We start from the raw sequence: 20,878 nt of genomic DNA on the forward strand, positions 1-20,878 counted from the left end.
AAAGCCATGATGGTATTCACTAAAAAAATCATTGCGCGTTAAGTGCTGGCGAATGTGTTTTGATACAATATGCTCTAAAAGCTTACAACACACTGATGTTAGTGCTATTGGCCTGAAATTGGAAACATTAGCAGTGTCACCTTCCTTAAAAACTGGGGTAACCTTACTAATCTTCCAGTCATCAGGAAGCGTACCTGTGGTTAAAGATTTCCTAAAAATTATGAAGAGATACCTAGCCTACCATTCAGCGTACCTCTTTAAAAATAAGTTCGGTATTTCATCCGGGCCTGCAGCCTTTGAGGTGTCTAGCTTCAGCAGTGAAGCCAGAATTCCCTCGTATGACACTTGCAATTCGTCTAATTCGGGTAAATTGTTATGCGACGTAAACTGTGTCGGTTCTCCGTCATCTGAAGTAAAAACACTTGCAAAGAACCCATTGAAAGCCTCCGAAATTTTAGCCTTATCCTCAGTGAGACCCTGTTGCGTATTCATTTTTGTTATTGGTGTCTTGGATGGCGACAAGTGTCTCCAAAACTTTTGGGGAGATTCTAGAAGATATTTACTCATTGTGATGTTGTAAAACTTATGTTTCGATTCTTTAATCGTTGACTTCAACCTTCCACCTAAAGTCATTAAGTCATCAGGTAACGCGGGGTTCCCTGATCGCCGGAACCTTGCTTTACGTCTGGACACTTTTCTTTTTAGTTGAAGAATTTCTCTCGTAATCCACGGATTGTGGATACGTTTTTTCTTACATTTCAAGGGTACATATTGTGTTATACACTTGTGAACAGTTTCTTTGAAAGTTAGCCATAGTTCATTTATGTGTGCGGACTCATCGTGGCTTAGTTTGTTGAAGTAATCATAACGGTAGCTTAATTCGTCAAGTATGGTAGTGTCATAAGCTCTATTGAAATCCCTGTAATATGTCAGGCGCTTTTGCGTACAAGAGAATGGACCCAACTGCAAAGTTATACTGACTAAGGAATGATCCGAAATTCCAGGTAGAATGGCAACTTTGTGCAGCCATGATGCTACACTGTCTGTTATGAAGACTAGATCCAGAACGGATCCACCATCACCGTGAACACGTGTAAGCTCCCTGACTACCTGTGTGAGCCCGTGGGAAAAACACATGTCAACAGCAGCTATCCCAACTTCATTCTCCCGTGAACCCGGTTCCATTTCATCCCATTTTACATCCGGAAGGTTAAAATCTCCAGCAAAAACAACATGTTTGTGCTGTGCGCGCAGGTCATAAAGAAAATCGTTTAGCTTATTAATACCGTTTGAACCGGACCCAGGTGCACGGTACACAGGCCCTACAAACAGCTCTTTTGTTCCTAAAAAAATTTTACACCATAATAAATTTTACACCATTGGGGCCTTGTGGACAGTCCTTATGTACAAAACAACGAAATCACAAAAATTTTATGAAATTCGGCGACCCTAATATAGTCTATATTATGACTATAAAGGAAGACTAAATAACAGCTGTCCTTTTTAAATGCAGACTGCGAGTTGGAAACACAGCAGTCTGTCATAACTTCTGTATTGCCGTGTACTCTGAGCGATTGCACCGTGCATAATACGTACTCACAAGTGCCACAATATTACTGCCACGATCGAAACAACAATGCACCGTCTATTCGCAGCTGAGTCGCATTGTTTCAGCCGCCAGGAAACCGCATGCAAACCACGCCGCATTATAGCGCACAGTGCGCGAACGGCGCGTGGCACCAGATATGCCGCTGCGAGAGGGAAACGGCGGCGCAGGGTGATGCAAAGTGTGTCCCCGCCTTGGAAGCGTAGGCGAGCGGGCATCCAGGCACCCTCGGCCCAGCATACGGGTAGCGGTGCAGCCAACTGAAATGAGGCGTACCGACGGCTCCGATTGTGTAGCGGGTGATGTGGAAGATAGAGGAGGCCTAATCCCACGGGGATTGATCGCGACGGCGCTGCTCGTCACCATCGCCTTTGTGTGAGGGTGGGAGCGGTTCCTGCTCACGCAGACACGGGCAATGCTTACTCTTTCGCACTTACAATCATTATCAAAGAGGCCCGCCTTAGCCGAGTCAGGTGCTGTTGACAGCGACGGTTCTGCTCCTTGAGAGGCGACGCTTGCGTGTTTATATGAAGGTGAGTTGGAAGGTCGTTGGCTCTTGGCGCGTTGCTCGCGGTCGCTCTGATCGCAGCGCTTTTGTGGCCGGCGCCCTGTGGTTACAAGATGCCCTATGGGAGCCCTTTGCAATCGGTTCGAGCACGTCACAACTGCAACGCCGGCTTTCCTGCGACACGGGCCCTTAAAACTCGCGTTGAAACGAGCTTGCGCCCTGTTTGAGAGCACCGTCTCCTAACTTCCGCCGTCGTGCGCGCAGGTCGGGTGGCCTCAGCTTCTGGGTGCCCAGCGAAGGAGATGGCGCTCTGCTGGACGACGCCCTCGCAGACGCAGCCCAGCAACTGGCGCCGCCTGACGACCGAGAGATCATTGTGCGTAGCAGCGAGCTGCTCTGCCGGCAGCTGCTTACTCGAAGGAAATTACAACGATTCAAAGCGCCCGCGCAAAAAGCGTCCTAGGCGTTCTCCTCCGTCTAGTTCATGTGTTCAACAACTGCTCATTTGATTGCATTACTGGTTTTAGTGTTTCAAGAAAAGGAGGCGCGGTGAAAAAATTGGCAGAGGCTCAGCCTGGTTAAGCCCGGAAATCGCGAAAGCAACTTCTTCCGTTTCTTCAGCCCGCATCCGCCGTGTCTACCGCCGCTCTGCGCCGACGGCACGAGCTGGAGCTCTGTTTATACAACTGGTATGTTGAAATTCTGTCGTTCCATACTATTCATAGATTCTTCACCCATTGAAGTATCTTCGGCATTAAGAGCGTCCATGAAACTTGTCTCCTAACTGGCTATCTCCATAGTTTCGCTACCGTTAACACCACTCATTAAACTTGGCCCTTCACTTGTAGATGCACCCGCATCAAGCGATGTCGAACGGCGTGTTCGCAAGGCTGCTGCATACGCACTTTGTTTAGCTAGCCGTTCTTCCCGTTCTTCGTCTGTTTCTTTGGCGCGGCGCCGTCGCTTGGCCGCAGCAGATCGTTCCAGCCTCGCCTTGCACACATCATCCGACATAGCGCACTGAGAGGAGCGCAGGCGCAGCCCTCCCCCCCCCCCCCCCCCCTTTATCCCGCTCTAGCGAGCGCCCTATCTCGGCAGCGGCGCAGCCGGCGTGTAATGCTTTACCTCCACCATCGATGGCGCGTGCTGGGGCCCCGTATCTCCGTCTGTCGTGACGTCACACGGTCACGTAACGTGCCGCTGTGTAAGGAGGCGCCACGACCATCGATGGCAGAAAAGTGCAAGTAGTATTGCTTTCGCAATAAAATAAAACGGCCGCAGCAGCGCCAGCTGGAGAAAATGGTGTCCGCATCGCCACGCGCTTCTCGAAAGCGAAAGCAGGCACTGAGCAATTCGGCAGGTTACGGTTTCATTTTTTGCTACGGAAGCAGCGGTTTTTAGCCGGGCACCGATGTAGAAACGTCGGATTTCGGTTTCGACAGCGAGACTTCGTCTCAGGCGTCTGGAATGTCAGCGCGTGCTTGCACGTAAGTTCTGTTTTCGTTCACTCTGTGTTTTCTGCTGCGCATGCGGTTTGTAATTCATAACAGTGTTTTTTTTTATGTTTCAGGGTCTTCGTAACGTGTGGCGAAGGCAGTTTGCTAAATGTTCAAGATCGCGTCGCGTTTTTCAACCAAGACGACAGCCAAGTGTCCACATCGGTGCATCGCTGCGGAGCAGCGCTCGGAGACTTGCTCTACGTCTCGAATTTTTTTTTTATATTTTTCAAGGCGGAAGTGATAAAGACGGTGTGCGAAAACACTAATAGGTATGCATGGATGAAGATTTTGGACAGGCAAACATACTCTCGAGGCGACGGCTCATGGGAAGAGGTGAATCCGTTGGAGATGCTGAAGTTCGTTGAAATCATCATATGCCGCCGCGGTGGCTCAGTGGCTATGGTGCTCGGCTGCTGTCCCGAAAGACATGGGTTCGATCCCGGCCGCGGCGGTTGAATTTCTTTGGAGGAGAAATTCGAGGCCCGTGTACTGTGCGATGTCAGTGCACGTTAAAGAACCCCAGGTGGTCGAAATTTTCGGAGCCCTCCACTACGGCGTCTCTCATAGCCTTAGTCGCTTTGGGACGTTAAACCCCATAAACCAACCAACCGAAATCATCATATACTGCATGGGAATGGTTCACCTGCACTGGCCATATCTCTATTGAAATACAGCAATATTTTATTCTGATCTTATGCCAGAATAAATTATAAATCATCTGTGAACTTGCACGCTTTAGAAATGCCATCGAGGAAGCTGTCTCATCAGGACCATGTATACCACAAGCCTGTCAGAATTCATCGCTGTACACCCGCCCTCCCCTCATGTAAAGTCCCACGTCGCGACCTTTGAGGTCTTAATGAATAAATATATAAATAAATGAAGATCAAGGGCAGTGGGAACAAGAAAGATACAAAAAATAGCAACGTGAAGGCAACAGGTAAAACAAAACGACATTAGGCTCTGCAGTTATATGCAAAGCTAGCTATATCGCTCTTGCTTATTTTATGAATACTGTGAACCCTCATTTGAGGGTCATTACATGGAGGGAAAATGAAGAAGAGAAAGCATATATACACAAGAATGAACAAGCCTCTTCGAGAATATAATACAAGAGAGCATGGAAACGCCACTGTACAGCCACCTGCTATACAAAAAGAAATCAGTCAGTTGACAGTCAGTTACGCGCACATCTACAGGAATCTCATTCCTAGACAGAATCACCAAGTGCATTCAGGAATGCCGCTACACCTGTAGACTCAGCAACGTGAGCAGGCAGTTTATTCCAGTGCTCAATGGCATCCGGAAAGAATGAGCTGCGAAAGACGTTAGTTCGGGTCAAGTCAATTGCTTTGTGGTGATTGAGGCGGGAGCTCAGTCTACCTGGAGGCTGTAGATATTTTTCTTTATTTACTTTTTATTTATTTTATTTATTTCTTGATACTGCAGGCCAATAAACTGGCCCTAGCAGGAGGGGCAATACAGTAAAAAAGTGTGGCAATGCAAAACAGCAATAAACACTAACGAAAAATAATGCTGGATGAAGCAGTGTTACTAAATCAATACATTCTGGTACTAGCACAATAACTAACAAAAACATGAAGAGCGGCACATGTGAAATAACGAACAGGCGGGCAATTTTTACTCAAAACAACGGAACTGTTTTTGGAGAAAAAAAAAGGCATCACAGAGTGAAGAAGTTAGGAAAACATAGCAGATTGCGAACACTGCGTTTGTTTCAGTTAGTTTATGGAAAAAAGATGTTTTTTCAGCTCTTATGCAAAGTTTTGTGACTGCAATACCTCGACAGGTATAGAATTCCATTCGTGTATAGTACGCGGAAAGAAACTATTCATATGGAATTTTGTTTTAGAAAATATTGGCGTTAGTGAAAGGTTATGTCTGTGTCTTGTCTGGCGTGAACTTATAGGTTTTACGTAATGAGGCCGCTGAAGTGCGCTTTTTCCATTTATAATGTTATGTAAAAATTGGAGACGACTTACCTCACGCCTGTTTTCCAGCGTACTCATTTTATTTGCAAGCATTAGTAAAGACGGGGAATCCCCTCTTTTATATTTACTAAAGATGAATCTGATAGCCTTGCTTTGAACACGCTCTAAATTCATTATATTTTTTTTAGTTTGAGGATCCGATACAACTGCTGCATACTCAAATTTCGAATGGACAAATGTGTTGTATGCTAACATTTTGGTATTTACAGGTGCGTTTCTAAGTTTCCTTTTCAAAAACCACAACTTGCGCAACGCTGCTGAACATGTAATGGAAATATGGTTTGACCAAGAGAGTTTATTATTGAATGTGACACCCAAATACTTGTATTTATCAACCTCGGATATTGTTGTGTGGTTAAGTACATAAGAAAATACACTAGGTTCTTTTTTCCGTGTGACTCGCAGCAAAACTGTTTTCATTACATTGATTTCAATGCACCAAAGTTCACACCAATCACGGATAGCATTAACTGATTTCTGTAAGTAATTGCTGTCGTTCCTGGAAACAATTTTTCTAAAAATGACACAGTCATCCGCAAATAAGTTAACATGGACATGATCAGGAATTACGTCGACTATATCATTAATACAGATAAAAAATAAAAGTGGTCCTAATACGCTGCCTTGCGGTACACCACAAGTTACGTGACGGATATTGGAAGTACATTTGTTTATTTCAACGAATTGCTGTCTGGGACGGAGATAGGCCTGGATCCATGTTATAATATTTGTAGGAAGACCAATGCACTCCAGTTTGTGAAGCAATTTTCTATGGGGAACCTTATCGAATGCTTTACTTAAATCAAAAAAGAGCATATCGACTTGCCCGGACGCGTCAAGCAACTGAGAGATTTCACGAACAACTGACACAAGTTGAGTTGCTGTCGATAGTCCCTTTCGAAACCCATGTTATAATGGAGAGAGGACATTATGGTCTGTCAAAAACTGACGAATAAAGTCTGCGACAATGTGCTCTAATAATTTGCTGCAAGTGATCGTTATAGAAATGGGGCGATAATTGGATACTGTAAGATGGTCACCCTTTTTATGAATTGGAACAACTCTTGCGGTACGCCAGTCAGGCGGTATTTCTCCTAATTGTAATGATAATTTGAAAAAGTCAGTTAAAAAAACGCATATCTGTTCCACATACCTACGTAAAAAAGCATGTGGTATATTGTCCGGCCCTGCAGATTTCCTGACATCAATTTTTAAGAGCATATCCAAAACACCTTGTCTGGAAATCACTATGTCGTGTACAAAAGACCTATCATTGTTATAATGTTCAAATTCATCCAGGTCAGAAAACACATTCCAAAAATAATCATCGAAGTGTTAGGCAATACAGGAAGCGTCTTCAATAATTTCACCATTGACCTTAATTTTATGAATTGCCTGTTTAGATTTACCTAAAAAAACGCCAAAACTTCTATGGAGCATGTGAAATAAAATCAGCAAGGCCACGACTGAAGAACTTATCTCGGGCTGCTTTCACTTTTGTTAGTAATTCAGTTTTCAATTTTTTGAAAGACGAACTCTGCCTGCCATGTTTCTTCTTCATTCGCTTTAGCTTTGGCTTAGTTTGGATAATATCTCTGTTTATACAGGGGTTTGATGGAGGTTTCTTGAAACTTATCAGTGGAATGAATCTGTTAATGCAATAAGAGGCTATGTTCTTGAACTTTTGCCCATGAAAGCTCGACATCATCATGGACAATATTTAGGTATAGGTCTAAGTAATCGATAATTGATGTATCATATCAGCTTTAGCATAGTCCCTAACCTTAATTTGTTCTCGTTGTTTTCTTCTATTGACATTGATTCTTGATGAAAAAGAAATTAATTTGTGGTCTGAAATGCGTACATAAATTTCAGCGCTTCCTTCATGGAAAATTTTACTGCGGATTAAGAGGTCTAGAATATTGTCTCCTCTGGTAGATACAGTAATAACCGGTTCAAGACTAAAGGTTAGCATCATATCAATGAGTATATCACAGAAAGGACTGTGCCCATAGCTCGAGTTATTCCGTTTTATTTGAGGAAGATTGAAATCACTAGTAATTATTAAGTTTTTCCCTCTGAATTTCAAAAGGTCATCGTATAACTTCTGCATAAAGTGATCATCAGCATTTGGTGCGCGGTACACAGAACACAGTATGAATGAAAAACCCCAGACAGAGACATTCAAAAACAAGCTTTCGTGGTTATCAATCTGATCTAGTTCTCTTATGTCAACACTATTTTTAGCTATGACTGCGACGCCACCACCTCGGGAGAATCTATCTCTTCTCAACAGTTGGTAGCCTGGCAAAATTATTTCGTCATCCTGCACCCCGTCGTGCAACCAGGTTTCAGAAATAAAGTATATGTGAGGATCATATACTAATAAAAGATCTTGCAGTCGGTCTATTTAGTTGACAATGCTTTGGGCATTTAGTGAAAGCAGCCGAAACTGGAAAGACCGTGATTGCTATACTGCCTGCTCTAATCTCATTTCAGTGTCATCCCTTCTTGGAACTAGTTTTCGTGTGTTGTGTACGTCGTCCCAAGTGTACAAGTCGTCACCAACGCGAATTTTATCATGAACAAGCCAGTCCTTTTTGCCGCTATCTTTTTCTTCTCTTGCGCTGTTCCAAAGTAGGCGGCGCTTGCGCAGCGTGTCTGCGCAGTAATCATTTTTCAAGGATATTCCTGATCCTTTCAGTTTGTGAGTATTCTTCATGAGGGTTCGTTTTCAGTGTTATCCTGGAAAAACGCAATGACTGGCCTTCCTGTGGGTCTCTTCCCGAGTCTGTGAATTCTCGCTACTCAAACACAATCTACCCCCACTTTATCCTTGAAGACGTCTTGAATAACCTTCTCCCGTAGCGTTATTTCAGTTTCTTTAGGATCTTCGGTAATCCCAAAAACAATCAAATTTGAACGGCGGCTGCGGATTTCCAAATCAACCAGTTTTTCATGGTGAAGTTTAAGTAGGTCATGCGCTGCGGTTGTAACTGCATTTGTTTCTTCATTTTCATGGGTCTTTGCTCGAACCTCGGTAATACTGCATTCCAAGTTGGTTAAACGCTTTTCGAAACAGTGTATTGCTGTCTCCGTGGATTCAAGGCGTTTTTTTAATGAAGCGATGTCAGCTCTAATTGCTTGCTGGCCACTCAATATAGACTCGAACATTTCATCAACAGTCGGTCCCGGATTTTCTTCAATGTCCCCACAAACGAGGAGCTTACACGAATTTAAACACTCATAGGCAATATTTAAGCACAGATGTGGGCACGGCAGTGCAACAAGAAAATGGTCATCACTGCGTATTGTGCTGTTGTAACTAACCTGTACAAGAAGAATCAGACGCATAGTCAGCGATGTGTGCCCAAGGCTTTCGCCGCGCCCACTGGTAAGTCCATCGTGCGGTGCTGTCTTTATAGCAGTTGAAGCTGGTGACGTCAAGAACCCGTGACTTATAAACACTGCATCATCCGTTTTCGGAAAGAGGCACGAAACTGCATCGTCGATATGGCTTGATGTCACTGTTGTAAACGGCCTCGCTGAAGGCGCAACAAGGAGGCTGGCAGTTGGCAGGAACAAAGCCTGTACAAGAAGAATCAGACGCATAGTCAGCGGTTTGCGCCAATGTTAACTTCACCGTGAATGATTTGGTAAAGTATTTTTAATCTCTGCTTTTTACGTCTTTTTTTCTAATGTTTCTAGACTGCACGAGTTTAACATCTCCGTTAGCGAATCTGTTTCCCTATATTTTGAACAAATAAATCTCGCCGCACGTCTTTCAATCTTTTCTATTTCCGTTGAGAGAACCTTCTGGTGAGGAGACCATACTACAGATGCATATTCTAGGGAAGCCGTATTAGAGATTTGTATGCTAAAAGTTTGACATCTTTCGTTGCTCTCCCCAACTTTCCCCTTAGAAACATAGTTTTCTATGTGCCACCGCACACACGTTTCCGACATGATTGTGCCAACTTAGGTTGTGAGAAATTGACACCCCCAAATACTTGAACGTACTAATCTTAACAAAATTGTGGCCTGCAATATTGTACTGAAAAGAGATTATATTTCATTTGTTAGTTATATGGGTAAATGTGGTCTTATTGAAGTTAATTTTCATTTCCCATTTCTCACACCAAAGTGCAATAGCCGGCAGGTTTTGGTTAATGTTAATCTGATCTCCTTCACATGTGACAGGTGCATAAATGAGGCAATCATCCACAAACAGTTTTAGTTGAACAGAATTTCCAACAGCAGCTACTACGTCATTGATATTGAAGCGGGTAGACGACGACGAAGTCGACAGCACAAAGACGGTGTATAACTGGGGACGGCGACTCAGCAGAAAGAGGAAGGTAAAGCTGAACAACATTAGTGGCGCAGTCAATGAGGGCTGAATGCTCCGACAGGAAGTCGAGGCCAAGAATGACTTCATGAGGGCACTGGTCCAGAACAGAGAACAGAACGGATGTATGGCGGCCGGATATGGTCACACGGGCTGTGCATAGTCCAACAACATGAGGCGTTCCGCCGTCGGCAACGCGGAGAACGGCTTTGGGTGCAGGGGTCAGTACTTTTTGATTTGATTTGATTTGATATGATTTATTTCCGTCAAAGCGGTAGGGGCTTGAACAAAAGTGAAAAATAGTTCACTTGACGAGGTTCAAGCCCCTCTTTACAAGGCATACAACGGTTGCGCAACGTAGTGATTAATTTTCCGGAAACACTTTACACACAAAAAAAAATGAATGTGCAAAGCCACTGCACGAACAGAAGCAAAATAACAAAATAAGAATATTGCATTTTCATGTCGGGAGATAGCATAGGCACAATACATATATAAAGAGCAGGAAAAAAAATACATCATCATTATACAATTCTTAGTGAAGGTACCATCTCTATTATGACGAAAAAAAGTCTTCAACATTGACATGCTAATATTTTCTAAATGGATGTTACGATTGTGAAGATAGTTAAGTAACGATGGAAGAGAATACTCTAACATTTGACGGCTAAAATTTGTACGCAAAAAAGGAACCTTCCAAATTTCTGGAGACCGAGACGTCAACCTGCCTTCTCTTAATTTTAAGTTTGCTATGGATGGAATAAGAGCCTCCTCGCTATGAAGATCTTGCTTATATTGTCACGAATATTACACAGCACACAGAGACACAAGAACTGCTCCAGTCTGCCGAGCGGTCACCAGCAAGAAGACGAACCACTTCTTCTTCCTCGTCACCAGCGAGATGGCGAAGCACTTCTTCTTCGTCCACTTCTGAGCTGTATCATTGCTCCCTCCCCTGCAGCATCGCCTCGATGCGGGCCGCTTTCACAGAGGGGGTTAGGCACGGCAAGTGAGACACAGCTATCACGACACACAACCGGCGGCACTCAGCGTCAAGTACAATCAGCAGGACGGTCGTGGTACGGCTTCATACGAACGACGTGCACAACATCCGGATGCGGTGGTCTGCGCGAAGGGCGGCCTGGGGTTGCCGGTGAAACTTCGTACGTCACGTCGCTAATGCGGCGGAGAACTCGGTAAGGTCCGAAGTATCGGCGCAGTAATTTTTCGGACAACCCACGGCGACGAACTGGTGTCCAAACCCACACATGGTCGCCTGGTTCGTACGTAACAAATCGCCGTCCGAGATTGTAGCGGTCAGCGTCGGCGTGCTGTTGACGGTGTATTCGCTGCCTGGCCAGTTGACGTGCTTCTTCAGCCCGCTGAACGAAAGTGGCGACGTCAAGATCTGGCTCTAGGTCACACTGAGGGTCGACGGGTAACATGGCATCCAAAGAAGTAACAACTGGACGACCGAAGACAAGCTGGAAGGGCGTGAGCCGCGTTGTCTCTTGCAGGGCCGTATTGTAAGCGAACGTTACGTATGGGAGAATTTGGTCCCATGTTTTATGCTCCACATGCACATACATGGAGAGCATGTCGGCCAGGGTTCTGTTAAGGCGCTCTACCAAACCATTTGTCTGTGGGTGGTACGCTGTTGTACGCCTATGGCTGGTGTGGGTCAGATCTAGGACTGCCTGAGTCAAGCTGGCTGTGAAAGCAGCTCCACGGTCAGTAATTATAACCGCAGGAGCGCCATGACGCAGCACGATGTTGTGTACAAAAAACGTAGCCACTTCGACAGCAGTTCCGTTTGCAAGCGCCGTTGTCTCAGCGTACCGCGTCAAATAATCCGTCGCGACAGCAATCCAACGTTTTCCAGTGGATGACTTCGGGAAAGGGCCGAGTAGGTCCATTCCCACTTGTTGGAAAGGCGTCTTCGGAGGCGCTATGGGATGAAGAAATCCTGCGGGTTTGAAGGGAGGAGACTTACGGCGCTGGCAGTCGCGACAGGTTTTGACGTATGTCCGCACTGATGGAAGTAATCTTGGCCAGTAGTACCTCTGCCGAATCCTCGCTAAGGTACGACTGACCCCCAGGTGGCCGGCAGATGGTTCGTCGTGGCAAGCGCTCAAGATATCAGGTCGCAACTCGGACGGGACTACGAGCAGAAATGTTGCAGTGTTGCTCTCAAAGTTGCGCTTGTAGAGGACGCCATTCTGCAGAGTGAAGGATTTGAGTCCACGAAGAAAAACACGAGGAATGCGGGGACCGTCGCAGCCTTCCAGGTACGCGATGAGCGGCGCTAACTCTGGGTCTTCCCTTTGAAACTGCGCCATATCGGTTGCGCTAACAGCACCAAGGAAAGAGAAGTCTTCAGTGATTTCCGGGGAAGCAAGGTCCACTGGCGCGCGTGATAAACAATCCGCATCTTGGTGCTTCCGCCCCGACTTGTACACGACCGTTACGTCGTACTCCTGCAAACGGAGGCTCCACCTCGCCAACCGCCCAGATGGATCTTTGAGGCTGGCCAGCCAGCATAACGAGTGGTGATCACTGACAACGCGAAATGGTCTTCCGTATAGGTATGGGCGGAACTTACTGATGGCCCAGACTACCGCAAGACATTCTTTCTCAGTCGTTGAATAGTTGCATTCCGAGCGCGAAAGTGTACGGCTTGCGTATGCGATGACTCGTTCGGCGCCATCCTGCCACTGTACCAGGACCGCCCCAAGGCCTACGTTGCTAGCATCAGTGTGTATGTCAGTTGCTGCGGCGTCATCGAAATGGGCGAGTATCGGTGGACGTTGCAGGCGGTGGCGGAGCTCCACGAAAGCATCCTCTTGGTCGCTTCCCCACAAGAAGGGTGTGTCGTCTCTGGTCAGTGCTGTTAAGGGTTCAGCTATTTTGGAAAAATCTTGGACGAATCGTCGATAGTAAGAGCACAGTCCCAAAAAACGGCGAAGGGTCTTTTTGTCAGTGGGACGCGGGAAACTGGAGACAGCAGCGGTCTTGTCGGGATCTGGGAGAACACCGCGCGCGCTGACAACATGGCCGAGGAAACGAAGCTCCTCAAAACCGAAATAGCATTTCTCGGGCTTGAGCGTAAGTTGCGCACATTGGAGCGCCCGGAGCACTGTGCGCAGCCGCTCCAAGTGTTGCTCGAAGGTGGGCGAGAAAATGACGACATCGTCCAGGTATACGAGGCACGTCTGCCACTTGAGCCCAGACAAGACAGTGTCCATCATGCGTTGGAAAGTTGCCGGCGCTGAGCATAGTCCAAACGGGAGCACCTTAAATTCGTATAGACCATCAGGCGTCACAAAAGCAGTTTTCTCGCGGTCTCGCTCGTCCACCTCTATCTGCCAGTAGCCGCTTTTGAGATCCAAGGAGGAAAAGAACCTGGCATCACGTAGTCTGTCGAGTGCATCATCAATCCTGGGGAGCGGGTAAACGTCCTTTTTCGTCACGTTGTTCAGTTTGCGGTAATCGACACAAAATCTCAGGGTGTTGTCTTTCTTTTTCACGAGGACTACCGGTGACGCCCATGGACTTGTCGACGGTTGAATGACATCGTCGGCGAGCATTTCGTCCACTTGCCTTTTAATGGCTTCGCGTTCCGTCGAAGAAACGCGGTATGGGCGCTGGCATACGGGTGGTGTAGTCTCGTCGGTGATAATGCGATGCTTTGCGACAGGCGTACGACCGACCCTGGAGCTTGTGGCAAAACAACCCGCGAAGTCGGTTAGAAGCGCCGAGAGAAGAGCCTTCTGCTCAGGCGCCAAATCGGGATTGATTCTGACGGACGGAAGGACAGGGCATGGTGGGGCCTGGTCTTCAGGGCTTGTCTCCAGGGCGCACACTTGAGGCACCACAGCGAAGTCATGCAGGAAGGCGACAGCCGTGCCCTTGGCGAGGTGCTGCAACTCGTTGGCAAAATTTGTAAGGAGCACACTAGCACAACCGTCTTGTAGTTGGAGAGCCCGCGAGCGATGGCTACTCCTTTCTCGAGCAGCAGGGGTACGTGGCTATCAGCGACACCTTCGTAGTCGTGGAATAAATCATTCCTCACGAGAACTAGCACACTGGACAGGGGTGGCACCATTACGTCGTCGTCAACAAGTCGCAGAGCAGTGAACCGTGAATCGTCTGTGTCAGTGCGTGCCACGGCCCGTTTCGTCGAGAACGTGACCCGTGATTCGTGGAGGTCAATGACAGCACCGTTCGTGTGGAGAAAGTCAAGACCGAGGATCAAGTCCCTCGAACACTCACGGAGGACTACAAACTCGCCGACGTACACAAAACCACGGATATCGACACGGGCTGTGCACCTGCCGGCAGGGATAATCAGGTGACCCCCAGCAGTGCGAATGCTAGGCCCCGACCACCCCGTCAATACTTTCTTCAGTTGTACGGCAAGGGCCAGGCACATGACAGAATAGTCGGCACCAGTATCCAGCAAAGCGGTCACGTCGATTCCGTCAATTTTGACGCACAAATCGGAGGTAGCGCGTCGGATGCTGTCGCTACTCGCTCCCGGAGAAACATCGTCGCGTGGTAGTGGCGCAGGAGGATCTTCACAAGTCCCGGCATCAGCGGTCTTGCCTCCAGAGGCTGCTGGAATCAGTTTTCCCGGCGTGGACTGGGAGAACGGCGTCCGGAGTAGCCTGCGGATTGACGGGGGCTTGGAGAACGGTAGCGTCGCGGCGACGGTGATCGAGCATCCTGGTGGCCTGACGTGATGCGGTTCTGGCGCGACGACAGATGGAATGCTATCTCCTGCGGTCGTTCCCCGTTCTGAGGGCACGGGTCGTCCGGTGCGAAACCACGCAGGCCCACGCGGCGGTATGGGCACGCCCTGTAGAGGTGACCCGCCTCGCCACAGTGATAGCAGAGGGGCCGACGATCCGGGGCACGCCACACTTCACTCTTTCGCGGCCGCTGATAGGCTGGCGGAGCGTCACCACGAGGGGAGCTCGACGAGAGCACTGCTGGAGTCGCGGCAGTGACGTCGTACCCAGGGGCCTGGCGCAGGACGGACGCATACGTGGGCCTTGCATCAGGCTGGCGAGGAACCTCGGAAATCTGGTGCTGTTGTGCTGCCAGGCGCACCTCGTCCCGGATCACTTCGCTCAGTGGCGTGAAAGATGGCGTCTCGGACGGCGTACGGAAGGCCTGCAGTTCCTCTCTGACGACGGATCGGACCAGCTCGCGTAGAAAGGCCGCGTCGATACCGGGAGGCATGGAGATGGGATCAGGCCCGAAGGTGTTGACGTCGCGATTGTACTGGCGGGCTCGCTGTTCCAGCGTCTTCTCCATAGTTGCCGCCTCGGTGAGGAAAAAAAAAACATACTCATCTTTAACAGGCAAAACTAAACGTACATTTTTCTCGTCTGTTCTACCTTCCATGTTGCACACTAACCCCCGCAAGTTCTGGAAAACTATAAACCCATCACATTCGAAGCCTCTAACATTACACGACGACGACAACAATCTTATCCCGGAACACGAATCTAGCCACGCTCTTAATAACTTTTTTTCTTCAGTTTTTACTAAAGAACCTGACGGTGACTTACCGGATTTCGCAGCTCTCGGCCATCCAGCTATGCCACAGATTACAATTGATGCTAATGGAATCATGAAACTTACTGAATCATTGAAACTTACTTCTTCATCTGGTGTTGACGGCATAAATTCTAAAATCCTAAAAAATACTAAAAACACTGTAAGTGTAATATTGTGCCACCTCTTTCAGCAGTCCATATCAACAGGTGTCCTTCCACAAGATTGGAAAGTTGGTAAGATCATTCCAGTCCCCGAAAAGGGCTCACCTGTTTCATGCAAAAATTACCGCCCCATTTCATTTCATTTCATTTCATTTATTTCTCTCACAAGCGTCTGTTCGAAACTAATGGAACATATTATTTATTCGCACATAGTGAAATTCCTTGTCTCCGTAAAATTCTTTCATACTAACCAGCATGGCTTTTTGAAAGGACGCTCATGTGACTCCCAATTGGCTCTCTTTATTAATGACCTAAGCTCCAACCTTGATTTAAACGTTCCTACTGACACTCTCTTCCTTGATTTCGAAAAAGCTTTCGATAAAGTACCGCATAAAAGACTGCTACTAAAGTTATCGTGTCTAAATCTTAATTCGTTAGTATTAGAATGGCTTTCTAACTTTTTGACTAACAGAGAGCAATTTGTCTATGCTAACAATCATTCTTCTCCACGTAACTCGGTCATTTCAGGTGTTCCCCAAGGTACAGTCCTAGGACCTTTGCTTTTCCTCATATATATTAACGATCTTTCTTCCAGTATTTCCTCTACCATCCGTTTATTTGCTGACGATTGTGTAATTTACCGCCCAATCACTAACAGTACTGACGCTGGCATTCTTCAACAAGATCTTAACCGAATCCAAACTTGGTGCGAACGTTGGTTAATGTCTCTCAATATTTCCAAAACATGTTTAATCTCATTCCATCGTCGGCAGATGCATACTCCTTCTAAATACACTCTTTTCGGTTCAGAAGTATCGTCCGTCTCTTCCTGTAAGTACCTGGGTATTACTGTAACGCAAAACCTAACATGGTCATCTCATATCACGAACATAGCTAACGAAGCTAATCGTACCCTTGGTTTCATACGGCGCAATCTACGTTTTGCCACCCCATCCATCAAATCATTAGCATACATAACTTTTGTCCGTCCTAAACTAGAATATGCTTCGGCAATATGGGATCCTCACCAGTCTAACCTCTCTTTAACCTTAGAAAAAATACAAAATCGAGCTATCCGTTTCATTTATTCTGACTATTCGTACTACACTAGTGTGTCTGCCTTAAAAACTAAAGCTAACTTACCCAGCCTTGAAACGCGACGAAAAATTTCTCGATTGTGCCTCTTTCATATGTTTTATCATTCGTCTTTAGGAGAATCAGTCATATCACCCGCTTATCGCCTCTCAAGCCGTATTAACCACCATAAGGCCGTCTACGCCCCCACCGCAAGAACTACCGCTCATTCTCGATCTTTTTTCGTCACGTCATCCCGGGACTGGAATGATCTACCACAGGACGCCGTGCAACACATCAACGCCATCCATTTTAAGAACGCCATCAAGACCATTATTGTATAACTGTCATGCCCATCCCTCATGTAATGCCCCATACCAGGGGCCTTTGAGGTATCAAATAAAAAAAAAAGAACTCTGCCACAGTGCTTGGTGGGCTGCGCACGAGTCCTGCGAAGAGCTCTTGCTTGACACCCCGCATGAGGTGGCGAAGCTTCTTGTCTTCTGTCATGTTGGGATCCGCGCGCTTAAAAAGGCGAGTCATGTCCTCGTAGTACATGCGTACACTCTCGTTGTGGCGCTGGTTGCGCGAGTGTAACGCAGCTTCTGCTCGCTCTCGACGGTCTGCATTCGGAAAAGTGGCTTTAAGATTGCGGCAGAAAGCTTCCCAGGACGTAAACGAAGCTTCATGATTTTCGAACCATGTCCGAGCCGACTCTTCAAGTGCAAAATAGACATTGTGGAGCTTACGGTTGTCACTCCAGCCGTTGTAACGGGCAACCCGTTCGAATATCTCGAGCCAATCCTCGGCGTCCTCGAACACGTCGCCATGAAACGACGGGGGTGTTCGTGGCTGATGACAGAGGATGTGCGCCGGGAGCGTGGTCTCAGTTGCCATGGCAGCTGGTGCCTCCGAGGGCCGGGGTTGCGTCGCCCTGGTTGCAGCCGGAAGGAGTCCAAATTCAGGGGACGCTCCACGGAGGCGGCGGCCGCGGCGCTGGTGAACTGGGGTGAGATCCGTATTGGTCGGTAGCCTACGCGGGTCTGGAAGCGTACCCAGCACCTCCACCAGATTTGTCACGAATATTACACAGCACACAGAGACACAAGAACTGCTCCAGTCTGCCGAGCGGTCACCAGCAAGAAGACGAACCACTTCTTCTTCCTCGTCACCAGCGAGATGGCGAAGCACTTCTTCTTCGTCCACTTCTGAGCTGTATCAATATCTTCTGGCCAAGGTGAAATAATAAAGGCTATGTATGGAAAGTATTTGGAATTTCGTGAAAAGGCTTCTGGTGTGTGTATTTGCCTCCACACCTGCGATTAGTTGAACGGCTTTCTTTTGTAGAATTTGAATTTGATTTAAGTTTGTAAATGTAGTGTTACCCCAAACAAGAAAACAGTAGTTCACATTAGACATAAATAACGCATTAAACAAATGAGGTTTAACAGCAGGAGGTAAGAAATTTTTGAATTTAGCTAGTATACCCACGGTCCTTGAAATTCGAGAAACGACGTTATTTACATGCACATCCCAGAGCATATGTTTATGAAAATATACACCAAGAGTTTTAACTGTATCGACAAGTTCTATTGCTGTGTGACCAATAGATAAATTGATACTTTTTGTAAATGTAGACTGTCTTGGGGTGAAAATTACTGCCTTTGTTTTTTTCCCATTTAGTTGTAATGAATTTAACATGCTCCATAAACTTAAGTCCTTGAGAGTTCTGTTCATGTCTCTTTCTAGGCAATCATAACTTTGACTACAAAACAACAAGGTTGCATCATCTGCATATATGATAAACTTGGCATCCGAGGTTATATTTATGATATCATTAATGTAAAAATTAAATAGTAAGGATGCTTCCTTGACGTACACCTGTCAAAACTCTTTTATAGGTCGATAAAATGTTTGCCTATTGCTACACATTGGTTTCGATTTTGCAAATATGATGTCATTAATAATAATGAGATTCCCCGTATGCCATATAATTCCAATTTCTTTAATAGTGTTTGGTGATTGAGACTGTCGAATGCCTTAGAAAAGTCAATGTAGAGGCCCGCTGCAATTTTCCTATCCTCAAATGCCTTCAGGATTATTTCTTTTTGTGTTAAAAGTGCCAGTTCTGCAGATCTCCCTTTACGGAATCCAAACTGGGATGCACTGATCAGATCATATTTATTTGCAAATTTCGGAGGCGGCGTCGTAGGGCTGAACTCATGAGGGATACGTGCGCGCCTGTATCGATCAGAGCTCTCACAGGCACTCCATCGTCATGAATGGCGAGCAATTTATGGTGTACGCGAAGGGCTAATCGGGGATTTTGGGACCGGGGCTGTACTGCAGCATCACCTCCAGACACTGCAGCGTCTAGGTTTCCGCTTGCGAGCGTCCGTAGGGGCCAGGAGAGGAGCGACGGCGTTGGGGCGAACGAGACTGTCGACGCAGGGGGGACGGGGAGTGGCTGGAGCGGGGAATCTGGCCGTCGACTGTAGCACTGTGCTGGGCTGGAGGGGGCGTGTAGTGGCTGGGCTGTTCGTCGTCGCGGTGGGCGCTGAGAGGACGGTATGTGCTGCGACGGGACCTATAATTTAGACAGTGGCGGGAGATGTGGCCAGTGCGGTGGCAGTGGAAACAAATGGGCCTGTCGTCGGTTGTCCGCCAGTCGTTAGGGTTTCGCCGACGTGGAGTGAAGTACGAAGGTCGTCCAGGAGCAATCGCAGTGATTTCGGGTGGTGGTGAAGACCGTAAAGGGCTGACGGGCTGGAAACCAAGGTTTGCAAGCTCTTGGCGGACGACAGCTTGTACCAGAGAGCTTGTACTAGAAACAGCAGTGGCCCCAGCACAGAACCCTGTGGTACACCAGAATATACATCCAAAAATCCAAACTCGCAATTTTGAACACGTACCGCCTGCTTGCGTTCCGCCAAGTACGCTTCTATCCATCTAAGGATGTCTCCATTAATGCCAGCCCTTCGCACTTTCAGGAGTAATTTGCCATGAGGAACCTTATCAAAGGCTTTTCAAAATCCACACAAATAACATCAATCTGACCCTGGCCATCTATATCTTTCGAAAGGTCATGTATTGTCTCAATTAACTGTGTCACGGTTTAAAACCCTCGACGGAACCCATGCTGACATTCAGAAAGTAGTCCGTTTGTTTCTAAAAAATTGATAATAAGTTTCGCAACAACATGTTCCATTACCTTACAGCTGATTGAAGTAAGTGATACAGGCCGATAGTTGTTCATGAGTGTGCGACTGCCACTTTTAAATACGGGTATAACAATGGCAGTGTGCCAGTCTTGTGGCAAATAATGAGTTACGAGTGATTTTCGGAATATAGTTACCAAGTAGAAGGACATCCATTCAGCATATCGTTTCAAGAAGCATGTAGGTATTCCATCCGGACCGATAGCTTTCTTTTCGTCTAATTTTTATTTATTTATTTAGTACATACTGCAGACCCTTTTCAGGGTCCAAGCAGGACAGGCATATGTTCTTAAAACTCAAAAGATACAGAACACAATGAAAAGAAATATACATAAAAATGAGGAGACAAATTTTGCGAACTATTACGATGCCATAACATGGTTCCAATCGGATATTGTCCGCGGAAAAAACGAATATTTAAAACAGTCAGTTTTCGCAAAATACGGTGTCAATTAGTGAATGTGATGATGTCGGGTATAACGTGTGGTTAAAGGGGATATGTACTGTGAAGGATCCAAAGCAAACTAATGGTTAAGTAAAGAATAAAGAAACTCAAGGCGATATTTTCCTCTTCGCGTTTCAAGTTAGCCGCCATGAGGTCAGTGGGGGAGTCGGTGATTTTAAATTTGGAATAGATAAACCTAACAGCCTTTCTTTGAACCCTTTCTGATTTATATATGTTAAGTTTAGTGAACGGGTCCCAAACAACCGAAGCATACTCAAGCTTTGGCCTGATGTAAGCGTTATACGTTAGCAGTTTTACGTGAGAAGGTGAATTTCTTAGTTTATGCCTCAGAAAACACAGCTTTTTAAATGCCCTACCAGATTTGCAGCAAGAAACAGTTTTCTGCTGCCGAAAGTCCATACCAATTATGGTAAATCGACGT

General features: G+C 46.6%; 1 protein-coding gene and 1 pseudogene across 1 annotated transcript in view; one reads left to right on the top strand and one right to left on the bottom strand.

Annotated features, from left to right (window-relative positions):
- LOC149327750 (calcium-activated chloride channel regulator 1-like) overlaps positions 1 to 20,878 on the top strand; it is an 884,343-nt gene that overhangs the window by 436,999 nt on the left and 426,466 nt on the right. The window contains exon 10 of the mRNA XM_089564962.1: positions 2,379 to 2,490. Within this exon, the coding sequence (XP_089421088.1) occupies positions 2,379 to 2,490 (112 nt within the window). The remainder of the gene's footprint in view (positions 1 to 2,378; positions 2,491 to 20,878) is intronic.
- LOC149327758 (uncharacterized) lies at positions 8,096 to 9,237 on the bottom strand (annotated as a pseudogene).

The sequence above is a fragment of the Amblyomma mixtum genome, chromosome 10 (genome assembly GCF_055824585.1).
Source record: "Amblyomma mixtum isolate Tamu chromosome 10, ASM5582458v1, whole genome shotgun sequence".
NCBI lineage: Eukaryota > Metazoa > Arthropoda > Arachnida > Ixodida > Ixodidae > Amblyomma > Amblyomma mixtum.